The sequence below is a fragment of the Doryrhamphus excisus genome, chromosome 7 (genome assembly GCF_030265055.1).
Source record: "Doryrhamphus excisus isolate RoL2022-K1 chromosome 7, RoL_Dexc_1.0, whole genome shotgun sequence".
In the NCBI taxonomy this organism is placed as follows: domain Eukaryota; kingdom Metazoa; phylum Chordata; class Actinopteri; order Syngnathiformes; family Syngnathidae; genus Doryrhamphus; species Doryrhamphus excisus.
The window spans coordinates 15,029,355-15,053,575 of NC_080472.1; the positions used below are offsets into that span (position 1 = coordinate 15,029,355).

Below are 24,221 nucleotides of genomic sequence, written 5' to 3' on the forward strand. Positions count from 1 at the left end.
TAATATAAATAATTGAGAACCACTGCATTAGGCATAGGTGGATGTAAGAAATAACTGTTATTGGGCTAAACCTTGCTATTATCTTGGTGTACAAAGAAGCATTACAGTTTCCATGACAACCATGACAACCAATGCTTTTCCTTTTCCCTACTCACAGAATTAGGTACACATTGTTTTTCTCCTTGAAAAGTGACCAAAAGTTAAAACAAACACAAATTTCATTATATTTCATTCACTTTAATCCTGAAGAAAACATTAGACTGTTGCTAGGGAACTAGATGATACATTGGCTTGTTCATCTCACATGATGATGATGACGTAGTGTTTGTCTGGGCAGTATGAGAAGAAGATAGTGTGCGCCACAAGCGGCAGAATGAGCAACCTTTACACATTCAACGCCAACCATCACTTGTATGCCTTCAATCAGTCTACTCTAAACTATTGTGTCATCACAAAATAACTAGACGGACACTCAGGAAAGATCACGGATCAACACGAGTCATTCTTACGGCCAGAAATAAAATGGAAACAAACACATAATAATAAGAAAAAAGTGCAAGTACTTTTATCCAGATGCCTTGATAGGAAGGATGTGTTGGAATGCAGCATCATAAATCATCATTCGTGCAGGTAGCGCCTGTGGGTTTATTGCACCCATTTACAGGAGTGCCGCCCGCCTGCAGGCAGGTCCGGACTAGAACATTCAACCTTGACAATGCTGGGGCTGGAGGGGGGATCACTGTAGTAGCAGATTAGCATCAGGTCGCCAATACAACCGGTCTGGTTGGCATGCAGCACTTGTGTCATATGGGGCAGAAACAAGTTTGAAGAGGTAAGCAGAAGATGAAGAGTGCGAAAAAAATAAGGCAGTCTTGTCTTTATATTCAGCCAATGAAGCCGTTCATTTTTGTTTTTAGCAGCAAGGGCACTTAATCATCTCTGAGGTGTGTTAGGGCTTGTTTTAATGTAGGAAAACTGTTATGCACTGCTTTAGAATGTCACAGCACATGCTGGAATTCAAGTTTCCGCTTAATGAACCACAGCTCCCCAGTGACAGCGGCACTCATGCAGCCCCAGACCATTGTGCTACCATCATGATGCTTGACAATATCAGACCTGAACAGAACAGATCTGATTAGTGACTTTTTCCACCTTAAAAAAGGCAAAAAATCTCAGCGAAACAAAGAAAAATGTCAGGTGTGAGGATAAGCGGCATAGAAAACGAATGTACAAAACCATGAAAATCAATTTATAAAATCAATTTGGCTTTACGATTTGAGACCAAATCAGTAGAAAGCTGTGGTCAAATCAATACCTGTCAATAAGAGTATGATCTCATAACATTGTGCAGTGTTACCTCATGTTTGTCGGCAGCCAGACGTGTCATTGCCTCACAAATGGCTGCAGAGATGAAGTCATAGTTTGAAAATGGAATATTGTGCGCAGGCTGAATGTGTTTTTTTTTATTACCCCTACAACATTTTAGCGCTCCTCAGAGTTTATTTCACAGCTTGAGGTGACGCACATGAAAGGAGTCCCGCAGGGTTGTACGGCCTGCAGCCCGACACCCCATGCTTCATGCCAGGAGGAATAAAATACAGTAGACGAAGTGGTTTTATTATTCTCAGTATGGTATGTGTGGCTTTTAAAAGAGTGACCATACATGGAGAACATAACATTTTAAATCAGTATAGTTCTCTGGATGACCCACAGCCAAGGTGTAGTAAAAGGTCTCACTTTTAATAACAGAAATCTGGACCAAACTGTACAGAATACTGATAAATTGCAGAAACATACGAGATGCATTCCACTCACAAATAAGCAGCCGGACATTAAAAAAAAAATTACATGACGACCGAATGTTCACACCTGAGGCACACAAGTAGGATTCATGCCACATTTACAACAATATACAGAAGAAGAACACCTAAAGTACCATTTCATACCATCCACCAGAGAGGGAGGGGACACAGTGGCGGGAATATTGTGTAACTCAACAGTGACAGTCGCAACGATTTCAACTTAAGTCTCTGTGGCTGCATATTTCATACCTTTCACAATAAAACTTTGGAACATAAAAAGTGTATTGCCTTTGTCCAAAGAGGACAGGTTAAAAGGATGCACACATTTTTAAAAGCTCTAATTGGTCGACACAACTGCCAATCATTACCATTACCATCACGGCTCAAATTGTTTCCAATCGTTTGTTTTCCAATAGTTATTTCAGACCGAGCTAGATGTCTGCCGAAAATGGCTGCATGAAACAAAACAGGAAGTACTGGACTCATTAGCTGTAATGTAGAGTAAATGTTAAGCAGAGTTTGGTGCTGACATTTTAACGAGAAAATAAGGTTGGTTGCCATTTCACATAAAGTTCATGTTTATTTACGGTAATAAAGGAAAAAACACGTATTCTTTTTTTTTGTAAATGATATACAGAATAAAAGAAACTAATGACATTTTCCATTGTCAATTCTTAAAGAAAACAATCTTTGCTCTTAAAGTGTCTGAATGGTCTTGACAGCAATTGGGATGCTGATAATCCCCTTAAGGGTGAGTTCCATTGCAGCCAGGTAACTTTAAACTCGGGTTTTGACGCCACAGACATTAAATGTCGAGTACATGTCTTCTCACTCGTAGTACGCAGATCTTAGTGTCCCAGTGTCAACCACACTAAAGTCATTTTCTGCATAACTTGAGGTAGTTTGGAAACAATGGAGGTCTGTTTCAATTTAGTCAAATTAAAAACATTACGTTAGAATGACATTTACTTTTTTTTCTTGCTTTGACAGAGAAAAACAACTGTCTGACGGAACGCTAGAATGAACCGCATGTCAAAGTCACATGACACGATGATCTAAGTGGATATGTCAGTTGACAAGTGAGCGATTATTGCGCGGCGCATCCTGATAATTTGCTTATGGCTTTTCACACTGGTGTTTTAGGCCAAGGACAAAACAATATACTTTTTAAACCTTATTTTGGTCCCTTTTGACACAGTGCTAAAGGAAATGGAATGGAATCGTCTGTAATTATTCTTGTTATCTTTTCTCAATTTTACTGCTGTGGTTGACGTTAACGCGTGCTATGTACAGTTTTTCTAGTTAGCATAGCTTAGCATACAGGCTGGAAACGGTGGGGGGAAAGTATCATAGCATAAATATAAATATTAATAAATATTAATTTGATAGTTTATACAAAAATTCGGCAAATTTTCCACAACTTCCAGTCAGTGTGCTCAGCTGTCTGTAGTTAGCTTAGTTAGCTAGAAACATTCTCATGTTAAATGTGAAACAACTCGAATAAGGTTAGCTTTTTTTGTAGTCACAGCATTAGGCTTCATGGTGAACAAATTAAAATAGCCTAAAAAGTTAATTATTGCAAATAAGGGCCATACTATTTGTAATTGTTTACACTTAATACCACCCGCACCCACACTTTTGTACAGTTTCATGCATTACAACTATTTATATTCAATTTGACAACATTTGGACACAAACAGTGCAAACAAAAACCCAAATACAATAATACAATGTATTCTTTTTTGGGGAGGGTGCGGACTTGGGGGCTATTGTTTGCACGCAGCTGTAACTTAACACCATAAATTGCCCTGGATGGCAGCGTGTTATTCACAAAGCACTAAACAGCAAGAAAACTAAAACAACAACTTTGCTGTCACGGAAGACGATGGCCAGAAGCCAGAAGAGCATTTGCACCTTTGTGAAATCACTCAGTTCAAAGGTCGACAAGCTGTGCGATTTCGCTCTTGACGCAGCGTGCTGCAGACTTATTTTTAATTGGCTTAAAAAGCACTTTGGTGGAGGAGTCGCTGCTTAAGCCAATGTGTGAGTAGCTGGCAAATACGCTGGTGAGCCATGTGCTTTTATGCACTTCTCTTGGAATAATATTGCCATGGACAGCTGCAAACCTTTAAGAGCGGTTGCTTCACAGACACTGTAATGACTAAACGTGGGAGCGTAAGCACTTTCACTAAGTGAGACAAAGAAAAAAAAGTACATTTATTGAAGGCTTATTAATTAAATATCAAGTAGATCAAGCTGGATTATGATATGTGACTGGAATAATTCACCACTAGAAAGGCCAAGCAAACTGCAAATACTGAATTGATTAGCATCGGGATTGATGATTCACTAAATGATAAGTGAAAAAAAATTCGCAAATACGGCATGGAGGAGATCATTTGCAGGAGAATTTGATATGTTTCATGTTTGATTTTATGTCAAGAATATTTTCATATGGCATGAAGAGAAAAGCAGGCACGGAAAAGGTGGTCAACACAAAACTGCACTTTTTTGGGAATGTTGCCCATCATCCACAATCCTTACTTGAAACATGACAACACATCTTTCCCTTTTCTGTGTGTTTTTCGAAAGAGATAAAAACAGCTAGCATGTGGGAGCTAATGCATCTGACTAACCTGTATATAAACCACATTGTTATTGTGATGGGCTGCACGGCTGCGAGTGGTTAGCGCGCAGGCCTCACAGCTAGGAGCCCCGAGCACCCTCGGCCATCTCTGTGTGGAGTTTGCATGTTCTCCCCATGCATGCGTGGGTTTTCTCCAAGTACTCCGGTTTCCTCCCACATCATTCTAAAAACATGCTAGGTTAATTGGCGACTCCAAATTGTCCATAGGTATGAATGTGAGTGTGAATGGTTGTTTGTCTATATGTGCCCTGTGATTGGCTGGGGACCAGTCCAGGGTGTACCCCGCCTCTCGCCCGAAGACAGCTGGGATAGGCTCCAGCAACCCTCGTTGAGGATAAGCGGTAGAAAATGAAGGAATGAATGAATGTTATTGTTATAACAGGTAATACGAAGAACTACTTTTCTGGAGTAGTGACACAGCGCCTCATGCCAAGAACGACTGAGAGGTAACAGCACTCCAAAACAATGCAATGGGATACCAGTGACTGGGAAACAAGAACAGGTATATGAACAAATGCAAATAGACAACAAAATTACCTGTAAAGTATTAGCCCACATTCCATGATTTGTTGTATACATGTACTATATGCTCCATGTATGCGATATATAGTTGTCCGTCTGGTCATGCTTGTCTGGGGCATCTTTTCCACTTTTATATTTTTTGGGTCAACACGGCTTGGCAAGCTCAACATTTTCATGACGGTGGAGGTTTTTTCGAGGGTTTAATAAGTGTGTCCCATTAGGTGCATTGTTAGCTCTTTCAGGCCTACTGTTTTTCTCTCTTTAGAACACACTGAAATGTACCTTCATGTTTCAAGTAAGGATTGTGGATGATGGGCAAAAAAACTAAAAAAATTGCAGTTTTCCTTTGAAATGAAGAGAAATAGAAGTGGTTTGACTGTTGTGCTCACACTAACATAAAAAGTGTTGAAGAAGCCTTTCTAGTAGCGAAGGTGCAAGGAGAAGCAGTTATTCACAAAAGTGACAGAAGACGGAAGGAAACCAGAAGATGAAGCAGGGAGACTCCTCAGCAGATTGACAGGAAGCAGAAAGGATGAAGAAGAAGGAGGGTCTCAGTCAGAGAAGAGGCTGGCGAAAGACTGCCGGAGACTGCGGATGGTCTCTGCTTTGGCCTCGTCGTCTGTCACGTTGCCTCGTAAAGTCTCTGTGAAGGTGTTGGTCAGCGACTGCGATTTGCTGTGCGGTAAACGGAACAGTGATTTAGTCGTCTTAGATTGGTGTCTGCGATCAGTTGATGGACTGATGGATTTTTATGTTTCCTCCTTTCAGCGACAACTTCCAGTTCAGTGTATGTCTATGTACGTTAAGCTACCTGAACAAAACATCCACATCTTTGTTCCGTGTTATGGTGACAAAGAAAAACTGAACCGCTGCACCCTGCACCCTGAAAGGGTGAACATTTAGAAAAACATTCACCCCATTGTGTTGCCTGTGCTATTATATTTTGACAAATACACCACAGGATGGCGCTGTTATAAAAAACCCCATAGGTTGGATTGCCCTGAAATTTCTCACAGAGCCAACCGGGTCTGAAAAACACCCGCTGTAACTTTAAGGTGTTTAGTTGTATAACCACAAAATTTGGTATACACCGTCAGGGCACTGACAAGCACACATCTGGAAAGGTTTGAGTAAGATTGGTTGAAAAACATGGCCACCATCAACCAAAAGGTATTTTCAGGGGCAACAGATTGGCCATAACCTTTTCTTGTGTGTATAGTTTACGTACATGGAAGCGTCTTACTTGAGTTGAGGAGACTGTTTCTGAGCTGCAGGTCCAGAAGTGTCAGGGATAGGCCCAGGTTGAAAGGCCTGGCTCGGTGAAGTGGTGGCGGACCGGGCTCGCTGTGGAGAACCGTGGGCTGACTGGGAAGGGGAGGCAGAGCCAGAGCGGTGTCCACCTGTAGTGCAAATGTACACAGATAAGATAAAACATGCAAATGCAAAATATTGTTACATAAACAGAGCGTTCCCCACCTCGTCTGGGCTGTGTGGTCTGTAGACAGAAAGAAATTCGGCATGAATTATAATATATATTATATAATGTCAACACATGCAGTAGCAAAGTACTGAAAAGCTTGTATCAAGCTGTATTTGACCTTGACTGAAGATGGCGGTGGTGTGGAAAGTCCCAGAAGCAGCTGCGCCATCTTATGGAGGACCAGCTCTGTGATCAGTTGCTTATCTTCCTCCACATGTTCCCCAATCAGAGGCATGGAGCTGTCCATCACCTACACAGCCCAAAACAGTCAAATCAACAACCTCCAGGCTTTCTCCACTAGATGGCAGTGTTGCATCATGACACTGGAGTTTTATTTCCAGTCAGCAGATGGAATCTTATGGGTTATTATCACTCATGACAAGCACACGTGCGCTTGTTTTGTGCATTTTCCTTCATTAATTATTAAACCTGCAACAACCACTCTTATCCCTTACTTTTCTTCATTAATCTCAGTCACCTCTGATTTACACAAATAACATCTTAACAAGACATCTAAGTTGTTGAGAGAAACCCTGCATTCAATCAATATTATTATTTTTTTTAAATATGATATCTCTGTGCCACCATCAACTGCAAATAAGGACAGCAAATTTCCACATGCTGCACTTGGTATGCCTTGCATGGGCACAGGCCATGATAGCTCACATGCACGTACACGTGTACTGGTAAACCACTGAGACCGATCGTCCTCAAGTATCAAAATAAACATGCACACAAGGAGTGTGGCTGCTGCTTTGGATGTACAAGTAGATGCCCTGAATATACAGCACTAAGAATACAACATGTACACAAACTTTTCACTCAGCAGCCCGCCCCAATGGTACTCAATACAAGCCAGTCAAATGTGGGAAGAAAGATTTTGGAGAGTGAGTGACCTGCTGTTGCTATGACAATCAATCCCATGCATGTCCTATTAAGCAGCAGGAAAGCTTTCATTGAAGATTTATGCTAATTCTTTGCCAGGTGTTCCGCTACTTTTATCCATCCATTTCCTATGCCTCTTATCCTCAGGGGCGCGAGTGTATGCTGGAGCCTATGCCAGCTGTCTTTGGGCGGTACACCCCGGAGTGGGGTCGCCAGCCTATCGCATGGACAATTTAGAGTCGCCAATGAACCTAACATGTTTTTGGAATTCTCACGCACGTGGAGAACATGCAAACTTCACCAACTATGCCCAAGTCGAGAATCAAACCCAGGTCTTCCCAGTCTCCTGACTGTGTGGGCAACATGCTAACCACTCAATCACCGTGCGGCCCAAGATAATGATGTTGTGCCTCCAAATCAAGCATGGTGGTTGCAGTGTCATGGTCTGAAGCTGCATGAATGCTGCCAGTACTAGGGAGTTCACTAGGGAGCAGTACATGTGTCATCTTGGGAAACTGGTCCACATGGCAGTTTTCCAACATGATTGAGCCCAAACACACCTCCAAGATGAGTGCCTTGCTGAAGGTGATGGAGTGGTAGTCTTCAATATTGTGCCTGGAGAAGCTATAATACAACGGTTGATGAAAAGCGAGGGGTGTACTGACTTTAGTATGAGGCACACTAACAATAAAAGCAAAGCATCACTGGTATTGTTGCAAGTCAGTGATCAGGAACACCTCAATTTGCAATTGTGCCGAGCCCCTTTTAATCCCTATTTTCCTCTGTACCCAGGCCTCTACTTGGCAGGGATTTGGCGGCACTGTGGGGTGTGGCATGATGTTTTGGCCAGTTGAGTCATGACCACACGGGAACTGAGCAGAGGCCCGGAGAACGACCGCCAGGCCCCCCACTTCAAATGGCGTGCGGTGGCAGGCATAGCCAGGATCCACCCTGCTGATTTATTAGGATACAAAGTCATCCAGCGCAAGACTGCAGCTCGCCACTGGCCTTTTCAGCATTGGAGCACAGGGGTGTTATTCTTCTCTTTTTAATTGAGCTGTTCTGTCTGGACAATGTAGCCTGCTGCATGGGAAAGTTCACTAAGCGCAACGGGAAGTATGTTGTGCAGGCACGATACTTGCTGGCTTGATGGACGGAATTACGCGCTCTTGCATGAAAATAAAAAACATTCATAGGAAAAACGCTGGTCACCTTTTTACCCTGAGTACGCTCTCTGGCTACAGTAGTGAGTCAGTGTCTCAAATGAGTGGTTAATATTGATAGTTATTTTCTTTTATGTATTCCCATAAGTGATATGAATGTTCAGTTTTGATTGATGCTGCATGAAAATGGGCAAAACAGCACAAATAGTGCTGTAGAACAACGTATTAACAGTACTCACGACACCAAAAAAGTTAAAAGAACCATTACAAAGTGAAGCCGCACGGTAGGCGACTGGTTAGCGTGGAGGACCTGGGTTCGATTGTCCGCTTAGGCATCTCTGTGTGGAGTTTGTATGTTCTCTCCTGTGCATGAGTCAGTTTTGTACAGGTACTCTGGTTTCCTCCCACATTCCAAAAACATGCTAGTTTAATTGGTTTCTCCATATGAAAAATAGTCAATTATTCAGGATTTTTGTTGAGTGTCTCGGAACACACGGCCGCAAATACCAGGAATCTTCCGTATATATTTTTTTCCAGAGACTCCAATGGAAAAGACCTGCTATGACATTTTCCAAACCATGTTAATATCATCTGAAATGTTTAATAAAATGCCTGAAAGCACTTTAACCACAAAGAAGTGTCATGACTGATGTCTTAGTCAGGCACAAAAAACAGATTCCCTGCCCATGATGGACGGACGGATGTTGCCTGCCACGCTAAATTAAATTCCATCATGCTGAAAGGCTGAGACAGATAAAGAGAGGTTAAAGAGGCGGAAGAGGGGGAAGAACATAGTTTATATTGTGTCACTGACTTTCTCAGTGCAGCTCCAAGACGGCACGTCTCGGGGGAACTGCTGGATATTTCCCAAAATAGTTGAGCGTTAATACGAGAGGGCGAGGCTAAACGCTCTCGCTGTTGACCTCATCCAGTGTGGAGATAGTGAAAAATGTGATGTCATGCTGTCAAGACTAAATATGGGCATGTCAGACGTCTCACATCAGCCTGTTTCCGTAGATGTGAAGACGTAAGCGGCTGTTCTAAAAACAATTACAGCACAGATACTATAGCCGTTTGTCTGCTGCTGCTCTCCAGAGTATGATCCTCCCTCACATTTCCTTGCTTTTTTCAGCTGCCTTTTTTAGATTTCCCGTTTTTCTATCATCCCATGCTTCACTTTTTTTGGAGAAAGTGATAAAATACAGAATTACGGAATTTTTTTCTCCTTTATCTTGTTGTACCTTGTGCTACTGACAGTACAGTATGTATATCTCTGTGTGGAGTTTGCATGTTCTCCCCGTGCATGCGTGGGTTTTCTCCGGGTACTCCGGTTTCCTCCCACATTCCAAAAACATGCTAGGTTAATTGCCGACTCCAAATTGTCCATAGGTATGAATGTGAGTGTGAATGGTTGTTTGTCTATATGTGCCCTGTGATTGGCTGGCGACATATTCCAGGGTGTCCCCCGCCTCTCGCACAAAGACAGCTGGGATAGGCTCCAGCACCACCCATGACCCTCGTGAGGATAAGCGGTATTTATTCAAAATTATTTAAATTATTTGTCCAAATTACTGTTTACGCTGTACATTGTTCATATTTGATGTCATCTATTTATTCTCCACATTATTCATTCATTCATTCATTCATTTTCTACCGCTTTTCCTCACAAGGGTCGCGGGGGTGCTGGAGCCTATCCCAGCTGTCTTCGGGCAAGAGGCGGGGTACATCCTGGACTGGTCGCCAGCCAATCACAGGGCACATATAGACAAACAACCATTCACACTCACATTCATACCTATGGACAATTTGGAGTGGCCAATTAACCTAGCATGTTTTTGGAATGTGGGAGGAAACCGGAGTACCCGGAGAAAACCCACGCATGCACGGGGAGAACATGCAAACTCCACACAGAGATGGCCGAGGGTGGCTCCACATTTTTATTATTATGTATTATTATGCGGGAGCCAAGCAACGACATTTCGTTGGCAATTTCACTGCTGTGATATTGTGCAATGACAATAAAGAAAGTCTAACTATCTATCTATAGTGGTGTTATTTTATGTCTAGGGGGCTCTAATAATAAAAAAACCATATGGTTTTCTATACCATAATTACAAAAATATTCCATTTACCAAAATGTAATCCTACTTTGTGGAAATTCAGTGCTGGAACCAATTAACTGTAATAAACGAGCGATGACGGTACATGTGATTCTGAGTGAGAAGCATGTTTGGGCTGCCGAATAATCATTGCTTCAAGGTTTTGATAAACAAATGCCACCAAGTGTGGCTCTACAGTCCCCTTATTTACACCAAACCATCCGTTGACCACTTTTCATTCCAACTCAACAGGTGACTGCTTCATCCACTCACCACTATTTAACCTCACCGTGACTGACCTCAATGATGTAGTCATTGCCATCTTTTCCGTGGACGGCCTTCACAGCACAAATGTCAAGGCCACCAAACATCTCGGCGCAGGAATCCACCCACAGTCGGTATCTAGGACACAATGACACTTACTGATAAACGGTTGCAGAAGAAACACAATATAACGCAACAATACACACACACTCACTCTCCAAGGGGGTTTCCATTGTGATTTGGAGTGACGAAGAATGCTTATTTATATTTGTAAGGTTTATTCAGGTTCACCTGTCAGTCATGGCAATCTGCTCCAACATGGCCGAACCTGTGTTGGCCTTCCAGTTTCCAGAAATTGAGGTTCTCCTTAAAATCAAGAAGAAAAACACCATTTAATTGCAGCAATGCTTTCACACTGACTCACTTGCAACTTCGGAAAATAATGAGGACGTGAGGAAATGGAGATAAGAGCACAAGCATTGTTTCCCAAATGCATACAAACAAGGCTTCAGCATGTTCTTCTTACATGTAAGCCTTGTAGTTGTTGCCGATCTTCTGGATGCGGATGTCATACTTGGACTGGACGTAGGGCTCAGTGGTAGCATAGGTCCCGGCCAGCGCCACCACGCTGGTGATGTCCTGGAAGTCCTGCTGATTTTCAACTTTGATCTGCAGGCCAGACATCACTAATTAGAAAGCACGCACTCAAGAGCTGGTAGCGCTCTGCTGGAATCGCACAGGAAGTTCACACTTGTACACAAGGTGGGATAATAAAAGGTCCTAAGTTGGAAACATTTGCGCAGGGGTGGCTTTGAACTACGTCACTTTGTGCCCATTAAGAAACTAAATGTTTGGGGAAATGACATCATGGTAACACCGTGACACAAGAGCTTATGCAGATAATGTAAAACCCAAATAATAACCTTCCTCACTGCACTTTCCACACACTTTAAAAGCTACTATATTATAGTATTTTTCAACTATTTGAAATAAGTATCAAGAGAACTGAAAGTGTGCTGCCCAAAATCTCGTATTGATGGTGGCATTCAGACAGTTTATGCTCCTGGGAGCACGTCTGTATCTTCCAGCACGTATCAGCATGTGTGTCTTCAAGATGCACTTTTATCCACTTTTTATAAACAGACTGAAACTAAACGTAATACAGGCGTCCCTCGCCACTTCACGGTTCTAATTTCAAGGCTTCAATCTCCCACGGTTTTGAAAAATATGAATAAATCATACTGTTTTGAGAATCTATATTTGTGTGGACATAGCCTTAATTTTGCGTCTATAAAAACCTGTTTTGTTCGCCATGTTATTCTTTACGCTCACTAAAGCGTTCCTGGTTCAAAAAAAGCAAACATCAACAGCAGCTGCATCCCACATGTTCTTGTTTGTTCTCAGAGCTCAGTGAGGTCTCAAGGGGTCAAAGGAGGTCTCGGTTGTACAAGGGCCCACCATAGTCCTTACAAGACCTATATGGGAAATTCTATACACTGTCTGGCTCCTGAAAAAGGAAGCCCAGCCCATCCAGACAGACGGAGGCAAAAGGCACATGGGAAGTGTCCCCCCGACATGAGGATACAATATCATGGTAAGAGAGACACTGATTACAGTTTTCATCATGCAATATTCTATATCGTATGTGAGGATGGAATAGGATGAGGTTTGGCCTTCCTCGCATTATTCTGCCACGGAAAGACCACTCATTTGCAGACGTGTGAGAAAGCATGTTAAGATAAATGGAGCTAGTCATCACATTCAGTGACACATGGGGCATTTTGTGTGTGTATTTAACTCACCTTCCCCATGCCTGAGTGAGCATGACCCATCTTCACCACCACAGGATAGGAAGGGGTTGTAACCTGCAGGACAATGTGTTGTTTGATTAGTCTGAGCACACATATACACACTATTATTTCCTATTCATATGTCATTAGAATGATGATACAGTCATTTGATTTCTAATCATTTTCTAGATATCATTTTAATTAAAGAGCTGATATCGAGAAAATGTCATGGTTTTCATGATAATAACCAAAATTACTTATGTTTTTACAGCAGCTAGCAGTGTACATCCGAAAATGTTAAATCGTACGAGCTGTTTTTGTTATCATCATTATATTTGTCTAAATAAAGGTACCAGGCATTAAAATGATCAAGAAACTGAAAAAACAAGTGTGGTCTAATCACTTTTTCCATGTTTATCACAAAGCTGAGATTCAATCTTTTCATGAAATATATATGATTTCTTAGCATATCTACAAAATATCACTTTTCAGTATGTAGGGTAGTATTTCAATTGAGGTCACATTATTTTGGGATGCCTTTGTACGTATATTGCTGCAATTCCTGAGCCTCCAACAGAGGTTAAATGTTAACGTGCATAGAGTACAGTATGTCCACTGATAATAAGGTCACCATTCCAATGTCACAGTGGAAGAAAGCAATGCCAAACTATGAACAAGTGGGAAGAAAATGTCCTGTTCCCTAGAAACGTTTGGCATTTTAAATATAACGTTGGTGGCGTCAACCACATAGAAAGGAAAAATATTTCCTTAACTGAAGCGACATAGTGTCCACAAATGTAACCTTGCAAGCAAAGACGTAGCACCGAGTCTCATGGCATCAGCCTAAACTTTTGCTTTATACACACAATAAAGAAGTAAGGGTTCTGGGAAGCCCAGTGGAAGACCGCAGCTCACTGGGATGGGTTTGGACAAACGAGGCAGGCCGCAAACATGTTGTTTCTCATAGTTTGTAGAACTGAAGTGGATGAAACATCAACAGATTACTTCAACCGTCTTGGCTGTGGTTTTAACACGCCCCTTGGTGCATCAGACATTATTGTAAATGGGACTATAATCTAAAGGGGACTTTTCCAGTCTGCAAAGAACCTTACCCGCCGGTGTGTGAAGTAAACAGTCGGCGGCATTGCAAGATTACTTTGCGCTGAGCAATTGAATGCAATCATCTGCTGTTTATTTGAAGAAAGGGCGACGCATCTTGCTTGCATGCTACAGTTAAATTATCTGATCTGCAGGTGAAGCCTTCAATTTACACATTCAGTGACTAAATGTGATAAAAACACCCAGACAGCTGCAATCTGTCACCCAATCAGGATTGCACACCCTTGTGTTACTCAGCTAGGTGGAGTGCAAGAAGAGGGTCAAAACAGTGTGAGGACCGACTGCCTAACATGAAGCCAAAACAAAGTGTACTCCTACTGCCTCTATTATCACCTTTACACAGGCCAAAAACAGAAGGGAAGGGCAAGTGTGCTCAGGAATGATTACGCAATGAGCTTTACCAGGGAACTGTATGAAATCATCATATGACACAATAACAGTTGATGCAAAGTTTGTGTCTACTGCAGCAATAGTCACTTCTAATACTGCAAAAGATTTTCAATACGTCCAAAACAATGTAGCAATCTTTTTTTTTTTTATTCATGAGTGTCACGACAGCCAAATGGCTGAGAAGGCCACATACTCAAAAATGAAAGGATGTAAGGGCCACTTTGATATTTTCTAAACCAACACATGTAGATATGCTAAAGAGTTATGTATTTCAAGAAGAAACTGCAAATGACAACTTTTTCTGGTTAGATTATTACTTTTTTCTCTTAATATTCTTACTTTATTCTTGTAAAGTTACTGCTGATTTTTCAGTTTTTGCTGTTTATATTTATAGAAGGTGCTGTCGGACAATAAAAAAAACTAACAAATGTGGGCCACAAATGGCTCCTGGGCTGCAATTTGGACACCCCTGGCTTTTATCAAACATGCGGCCAAAATTTGTTGGCATTTGTCCACTTTCTGAGCATGTGACAATGCCTAATCCCACCCCAGACTTTGTGTTAAGTATTCTATTTATGAATTCATACTGCATGTGTTTCTTTGCAAGTAGAAAAAAATTAAATATGAAGCATCACCCTCCTTTTTAAAACTTCCAGTCTGTTATTCTTACTCAAACAGGAGGACAGAGTCATCTCCAGCCTTTCACCAGAGAATCACTAACATTATGTCAGCAGGTCCTTTTGTGGCAGGGCTGAAATGTAGTGGAATTTATTTGGGGGGGGGGGGGGGGGTGAAATTCATTTTCACGTCAAAGATGGACTTTGCAATTAATTGTCATTCATCTTATCACTCTTCAAAACATTTTGGGGTCTATGCAAATTGTCAACATAAAGTGCTAAAATTTGTGTAATTCTGTGCCTCGCTAAACAAGCCTGGTCGTATAAAGCTGTGCCATATTTCACCAGTACTGGTAACAGCATTATAACATTTGCAATAGCAATTGATTAGTTAACCAGTTACTGTAAACCAGTTGTTATTTTTAAAGCATTTACTCCCACCACTGATATTGACTAATGGGTGAAAATGCGGGAATGCGTTTCATACACCGGAGTTTTAGCACGTGTCTGAGAAGTACTCAGTAGCAGCAAGGTGCGGCTGTTTGTCTGTGAAGAAAAGAGAGGGCTTGGGTGGATGGGGGCCACAGCCGCCCACTCTGTCTGAACATGCTCCTTCCAGTCATTCCCACGTGCATGGCAATGACGGCACAAGTGGAAGACGCCGACAAGAGACAACCACATCCTCTGCCCCACCTTAGAGTGTTTCCTCATTGATTCACAAGCCGCAAAAACATGCAGCGTCACCTTCTCTGCTGGAGGGGTTTACTCAGCAATGGCTACTGTATATCTTATCTCATTTTAGAGCCTGTGCGATGAATTACATGATGAAACTGCATTGTCTATTACTGTACACCTAGTGGAGTATTGTGTTCTGAGGTTGTTTAATTGAGAGGTCTTTATTTTACAGTAATTTCATTTATTTTATGAGGTTGTTCAACAAAACAAGCTCCTACCATTAAAATAGACCTTGGTGGCCATTAGTGTTCACAAGCTCTCAGATGTGGAAGTTTTGTGGTTTTCAATATTGATCTCCCTATTTCATCCCAGCTGCCACCCAGCCCTACAAACTCTACAAAAAAGCATGCAGTATGGTAAAAACATTAACTGGGGGGGAAAAAAAGCTAATTATGCAGTGGGCGATTTTTCTCTTTTATTTCATAACTCACAGGCTGCCTTCATTATAGTAAATGTGCCAGACAACCAGCTCTGGAACATAATGGAAATACTTCAGGGAAGCCCATAGAGCCCACACCTGCCCCCTCCCTGTGGCTGCCAGGCGTGATGTAAGTGACTCACACAAGACCGTCCCTCAGGTTAGTGTCTGCAGCGCCAATTTCCACCTAAAAACCCATCAGTGTACGATAAATATAAACAGATCTAATTTATAAAATACAATCAAATCAATCATGAATGGCTCATTCATTAGCCGATAGAACACATGGTGCAACGATCTGGCATTTATGATGGCAACACATTTTACCACATGAAGGAGAAGACACAATTGGGTGGGCAGGCAGACCAGGAGACCCTGACCCAGACTGCTTTTCAAGACACAGTGGGCCCAAAGACAGCTTTCCCACATTGATGAAAAATATAAAATTGCTTGGGTTGATTGGGTATACTTTTCCAACCATGCAAACATGTAAGTTCATAAGGTTGTAAAAGTGCAAAATATGTTTTATAGCGCCCTACGCTCACTGTGTCACAAGCATGACGCATACATTACAGCTCCGGCATCCAGACTCAATGACAAACAAGCCGTCATGGTGACCCTTTACGTTTACATCCGGCTAGAATGGCAAACTTTAACGCCCACACGATTGAAGTATATACAGCAGAAGCTGCCTAATGGGGATGGTAATTATTGTTGTGGATCTAAAGCTCACATGGCTTCCATTAACGTCCTGGTGTATTTCCATAGTGTGGAAAACACAACTTCTCTTGAAGATGGAAGTTTCCAGGGTGGCTCCTCACAACACAGAGATGCTGACAGACTTGTGGCAGTCAAGTCACCTGCTTGGTAATCACAATTGTATTGCAGTGTCACGCTCTTCAATGTTTTTTTTTGGTTTTGGTTTTTTAACATATGCAGTATTTCTCGCAAATCAAATCATCTAGAAACAAATGAAGATGTTCCTGAAATGAAGACCACTCTATGTTTAGTGGTCATGTTGCTTCCAAGACCCACTGTGACATTATCCTCTTATAACTACAGACTAACATAAAAAAAGAAAGCAGTCAGTATATCATCATTAAATCAAGAGTGGAATCAACAAGTAGTAGTGTGCTTTGCCAAAAGTCTTCATGAAGAACTAAATATGTGAGTACCCGAAGATGGTTCCCCAGTGACTGCCAAAGGTCAAGCCACTACTCTAAGTACAGACACACTCAATGGACCCAAATGGGGAGCCATGAAAATGCTAATTCCCAAGGTCCTTGGGTAATGGAGAGATATGGACACAAACTCATCCTTAATTCTGGAAAAAGGGAGACCCCGTGACTGCTCTGAAATGGAAATACAGTACATAGCTCCTGATATGTAATTAAGACGGGGGAACTGCCTCAACTCCCATTTGAGACAGGACATGCTTGTGGAGGTCAGCTGAAAGGATTTCCCATCCAACAGACTGGCTATCTCACCGACCTCTAAAATGCATCATTCTATCATTTCCAATGGAAGATACTGTGGTCTGCTGATTTCACCAATGGGTGCTCTCCATGCACACTCATTTACATAAATTCATCAACTGTCAGAGCAGCTGGGGAAAGCTGGAAATGGTAATGACCAAGACCTTCCATAGCTTTGAATCCTATGATGAGCACAAAACATGAGACGTCAGAACCGAGTGATGTCACAGGTGTCTGATATTACAGATGGTTAACCAATACCATTTAATACGGCTACTGCTTCAGTCTACTCATTTCAAGTCAAAACAGATTTGTGATTTGTTAAGTACATGTCCAGGCTGTGGTCAAGTCTAGCTTCCATGTGGTCTTTGCAGTAATAGGGACCTGGACCAGTCTTATTAGTGATAATCAATTCAGTAACCTGCGTTCGTGCTTCCGTGGGACAGACAGGCCTGGAGTGAGCCAGTCCTGCAAAAACCATCAACAGTGTGCCACATTCCTCTTAAAAGGAAAAGAGATGTTTCACCCCCCCCCCCCCCCCCCTTTTTCCGGCGGTATTATGTCTCGGAAAAGGCTAAGCAGGAATGAAGTGACTGATTGACTGGAAGTCACACGACTGAACCGAGTGGAACGTTCAGTCACGTCTCATCAGTGTAGGTATGACGCTGAATCATAAAGTCCAGCTGGGAACAACGTGACGGAGGCAAGGACACAAACAGGTAGGAAAGTTGAACACAAGCACGCACCCATAAAACAAGCCAGGAACGTTCTGTCACTAAGTGGTTCCATGATCCCGTTTCCACTGAAAATACATTAAAATGAAGGAAGCTGGATGGTGTAAACAAGCACCTTCACTGTGACCCTCGGGATAAAAAGCAGATGTGGAGTCTGGATTTGATGTGTTGCTTTAACTACCGACATGCTCCTCTTCTTTCTGCCACTCTTTCAACATTGTCTGGGAAATTGTAACTCACCGAAGCTAAAGCTGCTTGGACAGTCAACAGTCTAAAAATGCAACAGGTGCATATACAGAAGCTGCACCCACAACTGCTTCATTCAATGCGACATCTGTTAAAGCAAACGGCTGCAACGCTCACTCCAATATCAATAAACGGCATTTAAAAGAAGGAAGCGTTTAAGTCATAAACGTTTCCTGCTCTCAACTTCTGAAAAGGTGATAAGCAAATGAAGGCCTACTTGACAGCAGAGGAAGGAAAAGGAAGATATGTCAGCACTGCCACTGTTTCCAATTAAGATGTGCTACATTGGGAGTGAAGGAGGAAACATCCAGAAACATCTTTGCTTTCATTTAGTTATCATGAATCATTTGAAGGCAACTACGATTCACCATGCCACACTATGTATTTTCTTTAGTCTTAACCAATTGACCCTTTGTCTTGTTATCACTTTAACATCATGCCTAATAATATATACAGAAAAACACCAAATGAGATCCCATGTTGAGGTTATTGTAAGCTATCTTGGAACTGGACAAATATTGTTTAATCTGACTGTATTCCCCAAACTGTTTGTATAGAGTCTCAACTGGCTTACCGGGGGATTCCAATAGTAAAAAATAAATATGCAATGACTAAACACTGTCTGTGTTTTTTAAGAAATCTACGGTCAACGACAGTCAATAAAGCCCACGCCCTTTGGCCTCTCAGCGCACAGACTGCCTATTGTTCAATTTTATTCGATTCCTGTCATCCGCTACTTCCAACTGGATAAAATGACACAGAATTCCCCCAAATGATTGTAAAAAATACAAAATATACAATACAGTTCCAGTACATGTGGTGCTGAAATGGGTTCCATGGCCAAATAAAGAACTGCAGTGGTTCCTAAACTTTCTTCCCTTCCCTATTCACCTCAAGCCATCTAAAACAATTAAAAAATCTGAATTAGTTTGCATGATTCATTAGTTAATTAATTTGATAAATTACGAGTCAAACATTTTTATGTTTATGTTTTACAATTTATTTTTATGTTGCATGGACAAATTTTGATTTCATATCAGAACTACAAAATGGATGAGTCACCATCTGTTGGGATCCCTCCATTTGTATGTACCAAATGGAGGGTAAAGTTTAACATGCAACCAGGAACCAAAAAGAGTGACATTGACAGGTTTTACCGCTGCGTAGTGCACGATCGCAACATCAAAGTAATTTAAATCTGCAAGATTAAACACTCTCATTATACAAACTTACTTGTTTGTTCATATAACGCGCACAGAGCAGAGAACTACCTCATACAACCTCAACCTCACTAAATCACGCCGTTTCGTGGTTGAATAATCCCTATTAAAAACATGGGCTGCGATTGCTTCAGCTACCGTATGGAACACATACTACTACTCTTTTTAGGTCTACTATGTTGGGTAATACTATTGTAAAGGTGACAAAAAAGGTGTTATTTCATGTCAAGGAGGGCTGTAGTAAATGTATAAAATCGTACTTTGAAGGTCATAAATATGTTTTCTAAAAATATTCAATTTATAAATAAGGAATCTTACTTTGTGGCAATTCCCTTCAATCACGGCCACGCCTGGAACCCTACTTGGTACTGTGGATTTATTGTCCTCTGAAAATAAGTTAATACACAGTTTGCATTATCTAAACATTGTTTCTCTCCAAGAACCAAAGAACCAAGAACCCCCCAGTGCCGGCAGCACTCATGCAGTCTCCGACCATCACGCTACCACTACCATGACACAATTATCTTGCAAACTATTAAGACATTATTGACTGTGTTGAGTCATTTTTCACATTTTCATGGTTTCACTATTTCTATAGTCAGCCCAACTCATACAGGCCCACTCTTGTCAGTGAGACATCCCCCAGACCCCTTTAACATCCTTGACCTTTGATCTGCTGGTGACTCACTGGTTCTCCACCGACCAACTTCCCTAAATATGCTTTCTCTTTTGCCTTCCCACGCATGCACCACCTTCCTCTCCAAATGCTCAGGTTTCTGGGAAACACTGCCCTTTCTAAACATTTTCTTTTTCTCCTCAGAAGAAAGACTAATCTCATTTACTGCTTTGTCCCGAAGGACAAATGAATTGGAACACACTAGAGGTGGAATAAAACACTTGTTTATTTATAGCAGGGAGGAAACCCACTTCCTATCTTATCGGGGGGAAAAAATGACGAGCTATTTGGGATTTTGTTGGTTGAATATTTCATGGGACTGTTTTTAAAGTATAAAATGTTACAGTATATTGGCTAGTGAGAGGGCGCCCTTGTGGGTGAAAAGCCTTAATTAGACAACCACTCAACCTTCAGGAATTCCTCCGAGCTTGTTCCATGTTGTCATATTCCCATGTCTATGGTTTGCCTTGGTGTCTCGCTGTCTCGTGCCGTAATACAACATAGTTATTTGTGGGGTTTCCTTGCCAGTCAAGCCATCCAAATATGTGCATGATGGTACAGCAGCGGTTACCTTGGGCTCGCATGTGAAGGAAGTAAGCAGTAACTGACCATTCATCACGTTTTACTGCATGCATTGTACGAAGGCTCATCTCAGGTCACGGCTATGGATGCGTTTGCTTCTCGGATATCTTAACTTTACATTGGATGACTTGCACGCCAGAGTCACTAAAGCAGTCGGCATCTGCTGAAATATTCAGTGGAGTGGGCAGACAGGCGTGATATCACGTCTGATCCAAATGGAACAATGGGGATGACTGCATCACACTGACAGAAATAAGGGTAGTATAAGGGTAATAGGGTATAAGGGTAATAATAAGGGTAAGGGAATAAGGGTAATAGGGTACAGAAGGGGCCCTTTCCTAGAACTTAGTGTACAACTGACATAAGGTAAGGGCCAAAAGCTACAGGAATGTTCCCAAGATAAATTATGACCTTTGAGAGTGCCTTTGCAGTGTCCAGTTTAAGATCTTGGATTAAGAATCCTATGTAAACATGACCATAGTACAAAATGAAACTAAGGAGGCACTGATAAATAGTTACATAGCAACTCACCTGTTTGAATAACTTTAGCATCTCCATCCATCCATCTTCTATACCGCTTATCCTCATAGGGTCGCGGGGGTATGCTGGAGCCTATCCCAGCTGTCTTCGGGCGAGAGTCGAGGTACACCCTGGACTGGTTGCCAGCCAATCACAGGGCACATATAGACAAACAACCATTCCCACTCACATTCATACCTATGGACAATTTGGAGTCGCCAATTAACCGAGCACGTTTTTGGAATGTGGGAGGAAACCGGAGAACCCGGAGAAAACCCAGAGACATCTCTCACCAGATTCTTTTGGACAACTGACAACATGGGCCAATAACGAGAGAGAATAAATATGCTGCCAAGAGCCAGATTGCCAGGTTAAGGTGTTTCAAACACCAATGGTCACAGGCAAACACAACTCCAATTGCATATGAATTTGACACATAACATGAAATGTGAACATAACCCAAATAAAACTGTGCTGCTTTGAATTCAAGCTACCAAGCTGGGAACGGGAAAGAACAAACACAAGTGAACAAGCGAGCCTACTCTTTAGAACTCGAAGACACCATTATTCTCCTTTGAAATGACTCCCTATAGAACAGCACAGAGCTTCAGACCAGGGGTCGTCAGTCTGTCCCACTTAGCTTGAACGGCATGTGGGCCATGCAGCAGGGCTGAGTGAGTCAAGGCCGGACACACTCTGCCTTGGCGAGCCCCCTCCCTCCCAGTGGTGCTATCTTTTTAAGCTTCTCCTCTTCCTGCATCTCTTTAGCGGCCTGTCAGTCGGATGAAAGGTATTTCCTCTGACTCACTGCTTTGTTCTCTTTTGTTAACCTTCAACGTCACTCTTACAGACCTTTGATACACAAGGCTGCAGTCCTCACATCCTCAGAATTTTTTTTTTTTACCTTGGAAAAGGACCTTTTCAGAAGATGCAATATGCTGACCTAATTAGACAATATCATTCCTATTTCAGTTGCTTGTTTCAGTTCATACGTAACAGGAATATTATATTATAATTATATTTATAATTATATTATAATTATTATATTATAATTATATTTATAATTATATTATAATTATTATATTATAATATTACATTATTATTATTATTGTACGTGTTGTGAGATAAATGAAACCAGCAATACAAGCCTGTTGTTCCGGCGACCGAGTATGGTGCCCGTCTCACCAAACACTTACTGACACCTAGTGGCCAACATGGAATACTACAATTACAATTTGAATACATTGTCTTAATTCCTTGTATGTTTATTTTACCCCAATTAGCCATTTTATGCTTGAAAGTATTTATAATAGTAATAGTATAGTAATAGTAATGTATTAAAATTGGTTTAAACAAGCATTTTAAACTGCTGATCTGTATTCAATCACAAAACAACATGGTGTATAACTTGATATATGTTTGAAAAATTGGGATAAAATTCAACCAGGCAATGTTTTATCATCATGACAACAAAAGTTCAATGAGTTACATGCACATTCTTGCTGTGGTTGTGGTTGATAGCGGACATGTTTTTTAACTAATCATGCTCACATTTTACAAGCATGCGCTTGTCAGTCCCCTTAAGGTGCACATCAAATATTGTGGTGATTCAGCAAAGCACCCTAAAGTTACAGTGGGTGTTTCATAGAGCGTACCGAGCTGTGCGAGAAGTTTCAAGTCAATCAGATTTATGTGGTGAAAAACCAATGGCACTATGATACTAGATGATATGATAGAATCGACCAAGGACATACAGAGAAATATCTACGCGCAATACCCATGCCTAAAAAACACCCATACATTCCCACCGCAAGGCATGCTGGGTAGAATATCGCACTTTTTCTCCCAACATATGCAAGGTTAGTCATATTTTTGCTTGATTGCATAATATGTTAATTAGCTTGTCAGAGAAGTAAAAAAGGAAGTAAAAAAAGTTTTATTGTTCATAGTTCATATTGTGGGCTGCACGGCAGACACGGACGGGGTTAGCTCACAGGCCACACAGCTAGGAGAGGCGAGTTCAATTCCACCTTCTGCAATCTCTGTGTGGAGTCTATATGTGCCCTGTGATTGGCTGGCCACCAGTCCAGGGTGTACCCCGCCTCTCGCTTGAAGACAGCTGGGACCCCCCGCGACCCTCCTGAGGATAAGCGGTAGAAAATGAATGAATGGAGTTCATATTGTTGTTGCAGCTGGACTACCCAGCATGCCTTGCGGCATTTGGAAATGACAGCTTCAAGTTACATGTTATGTTTAGCACCTTGTTGTTGGTTTATGTTTTGATTTCATTGCACCGTGAGCAAGTATGTTGTTCTGCTTGATGCCACCTATATTTAGACGACCCCACTGCCACATTTTTTTTCCACCAAATGTGGCCCACAAGTCAAAAGTTTGATTCGTAATTGTGACAAATGGTGTCCCCGTTGTTAACAGGGGCCTGCAATTAAAGGCATATTAGACTAAAGTGAAACAAAAAGGCAACAGTGAATCACTAAATTGCTCTGATAACTGTTTTTCTGGTGATAATTTATGCTTTCAGGTCAAACCACGTGTGGGATATGCGGTATGTTTGGAATGCTGCCTGTTTTTTTCACCATGAGTGAAATCATTTGTTCTATCAAATGAACCAACTCTGACTTCCTCCTAGACCTCCTGTCTTCATCTCCACATTTGGGCATACAAAGTCAAGTCCAGCTATATCATGCATGCCGATCTAGTGTCTAACACAGGAATGTCACATATCTGTTATTTCAGATGTTAGGTCGGAGGCTGGAATAATAACTGACAGGACATTATCAATGAGCCGCAGCAGCACAGCAGCTTTACGTGTTTCCTCGT

The 24,221-nt window shown here is 41.6% G+C and overlaps 1 protein-coding gene across 3 annotated transcripts in view; it reads right to left on the bottom strand.

Annotated features, from left to right (window-relative positions):
- The window catches only part of LOC131131869 (synapsin-3-like), an 81,172-nt gene that overhangs the window by 18,263 nt on the left and 38,688 nt on the right, over positions 1–24,221 (bottom strand). The window contains exons 7-14 of one of the 3 annotated variants that reach the window (XM_058076852.1): positions 12,665–12,727; positions 11,389–11,531; positions 11,154–11,228; positions 10,898–11,000; positions 6,570–6,701; positions 6,448–6,466; positions 6,215–6,371; positions 273–5,646 (exon numbers count right to left, since the gene is read on the bottom strand). In XM_058076852.1, the coding sequence (XP_057932835.1) occupies positions 5,523–5,646; positions 6,215–6,371; positions 6,448–6,466; positions 6,570–6,701; positions 10,898–11,000; positions 11,154–11,228; positions 11,389–11,531; positions 12,665–12,727 (816 nt within the window). In that variant the 3' untranslated portion in view covers positions 273–5,522. Of the gene's footprint in view, positions 1–272; positions 5,647–6,199; positions 6,372–6,447; positions 6,467–6,569; positions 6,702–10,897; positions 11,001–11,153; positions 11,229–11,388; positions 11,532–12,664; positions 12,728–24,221 lie in introns of those variants that run through there. The other 2 variants (XM_058076855.1, XM_058076853.1) reach the window with 2 other exon arrangements.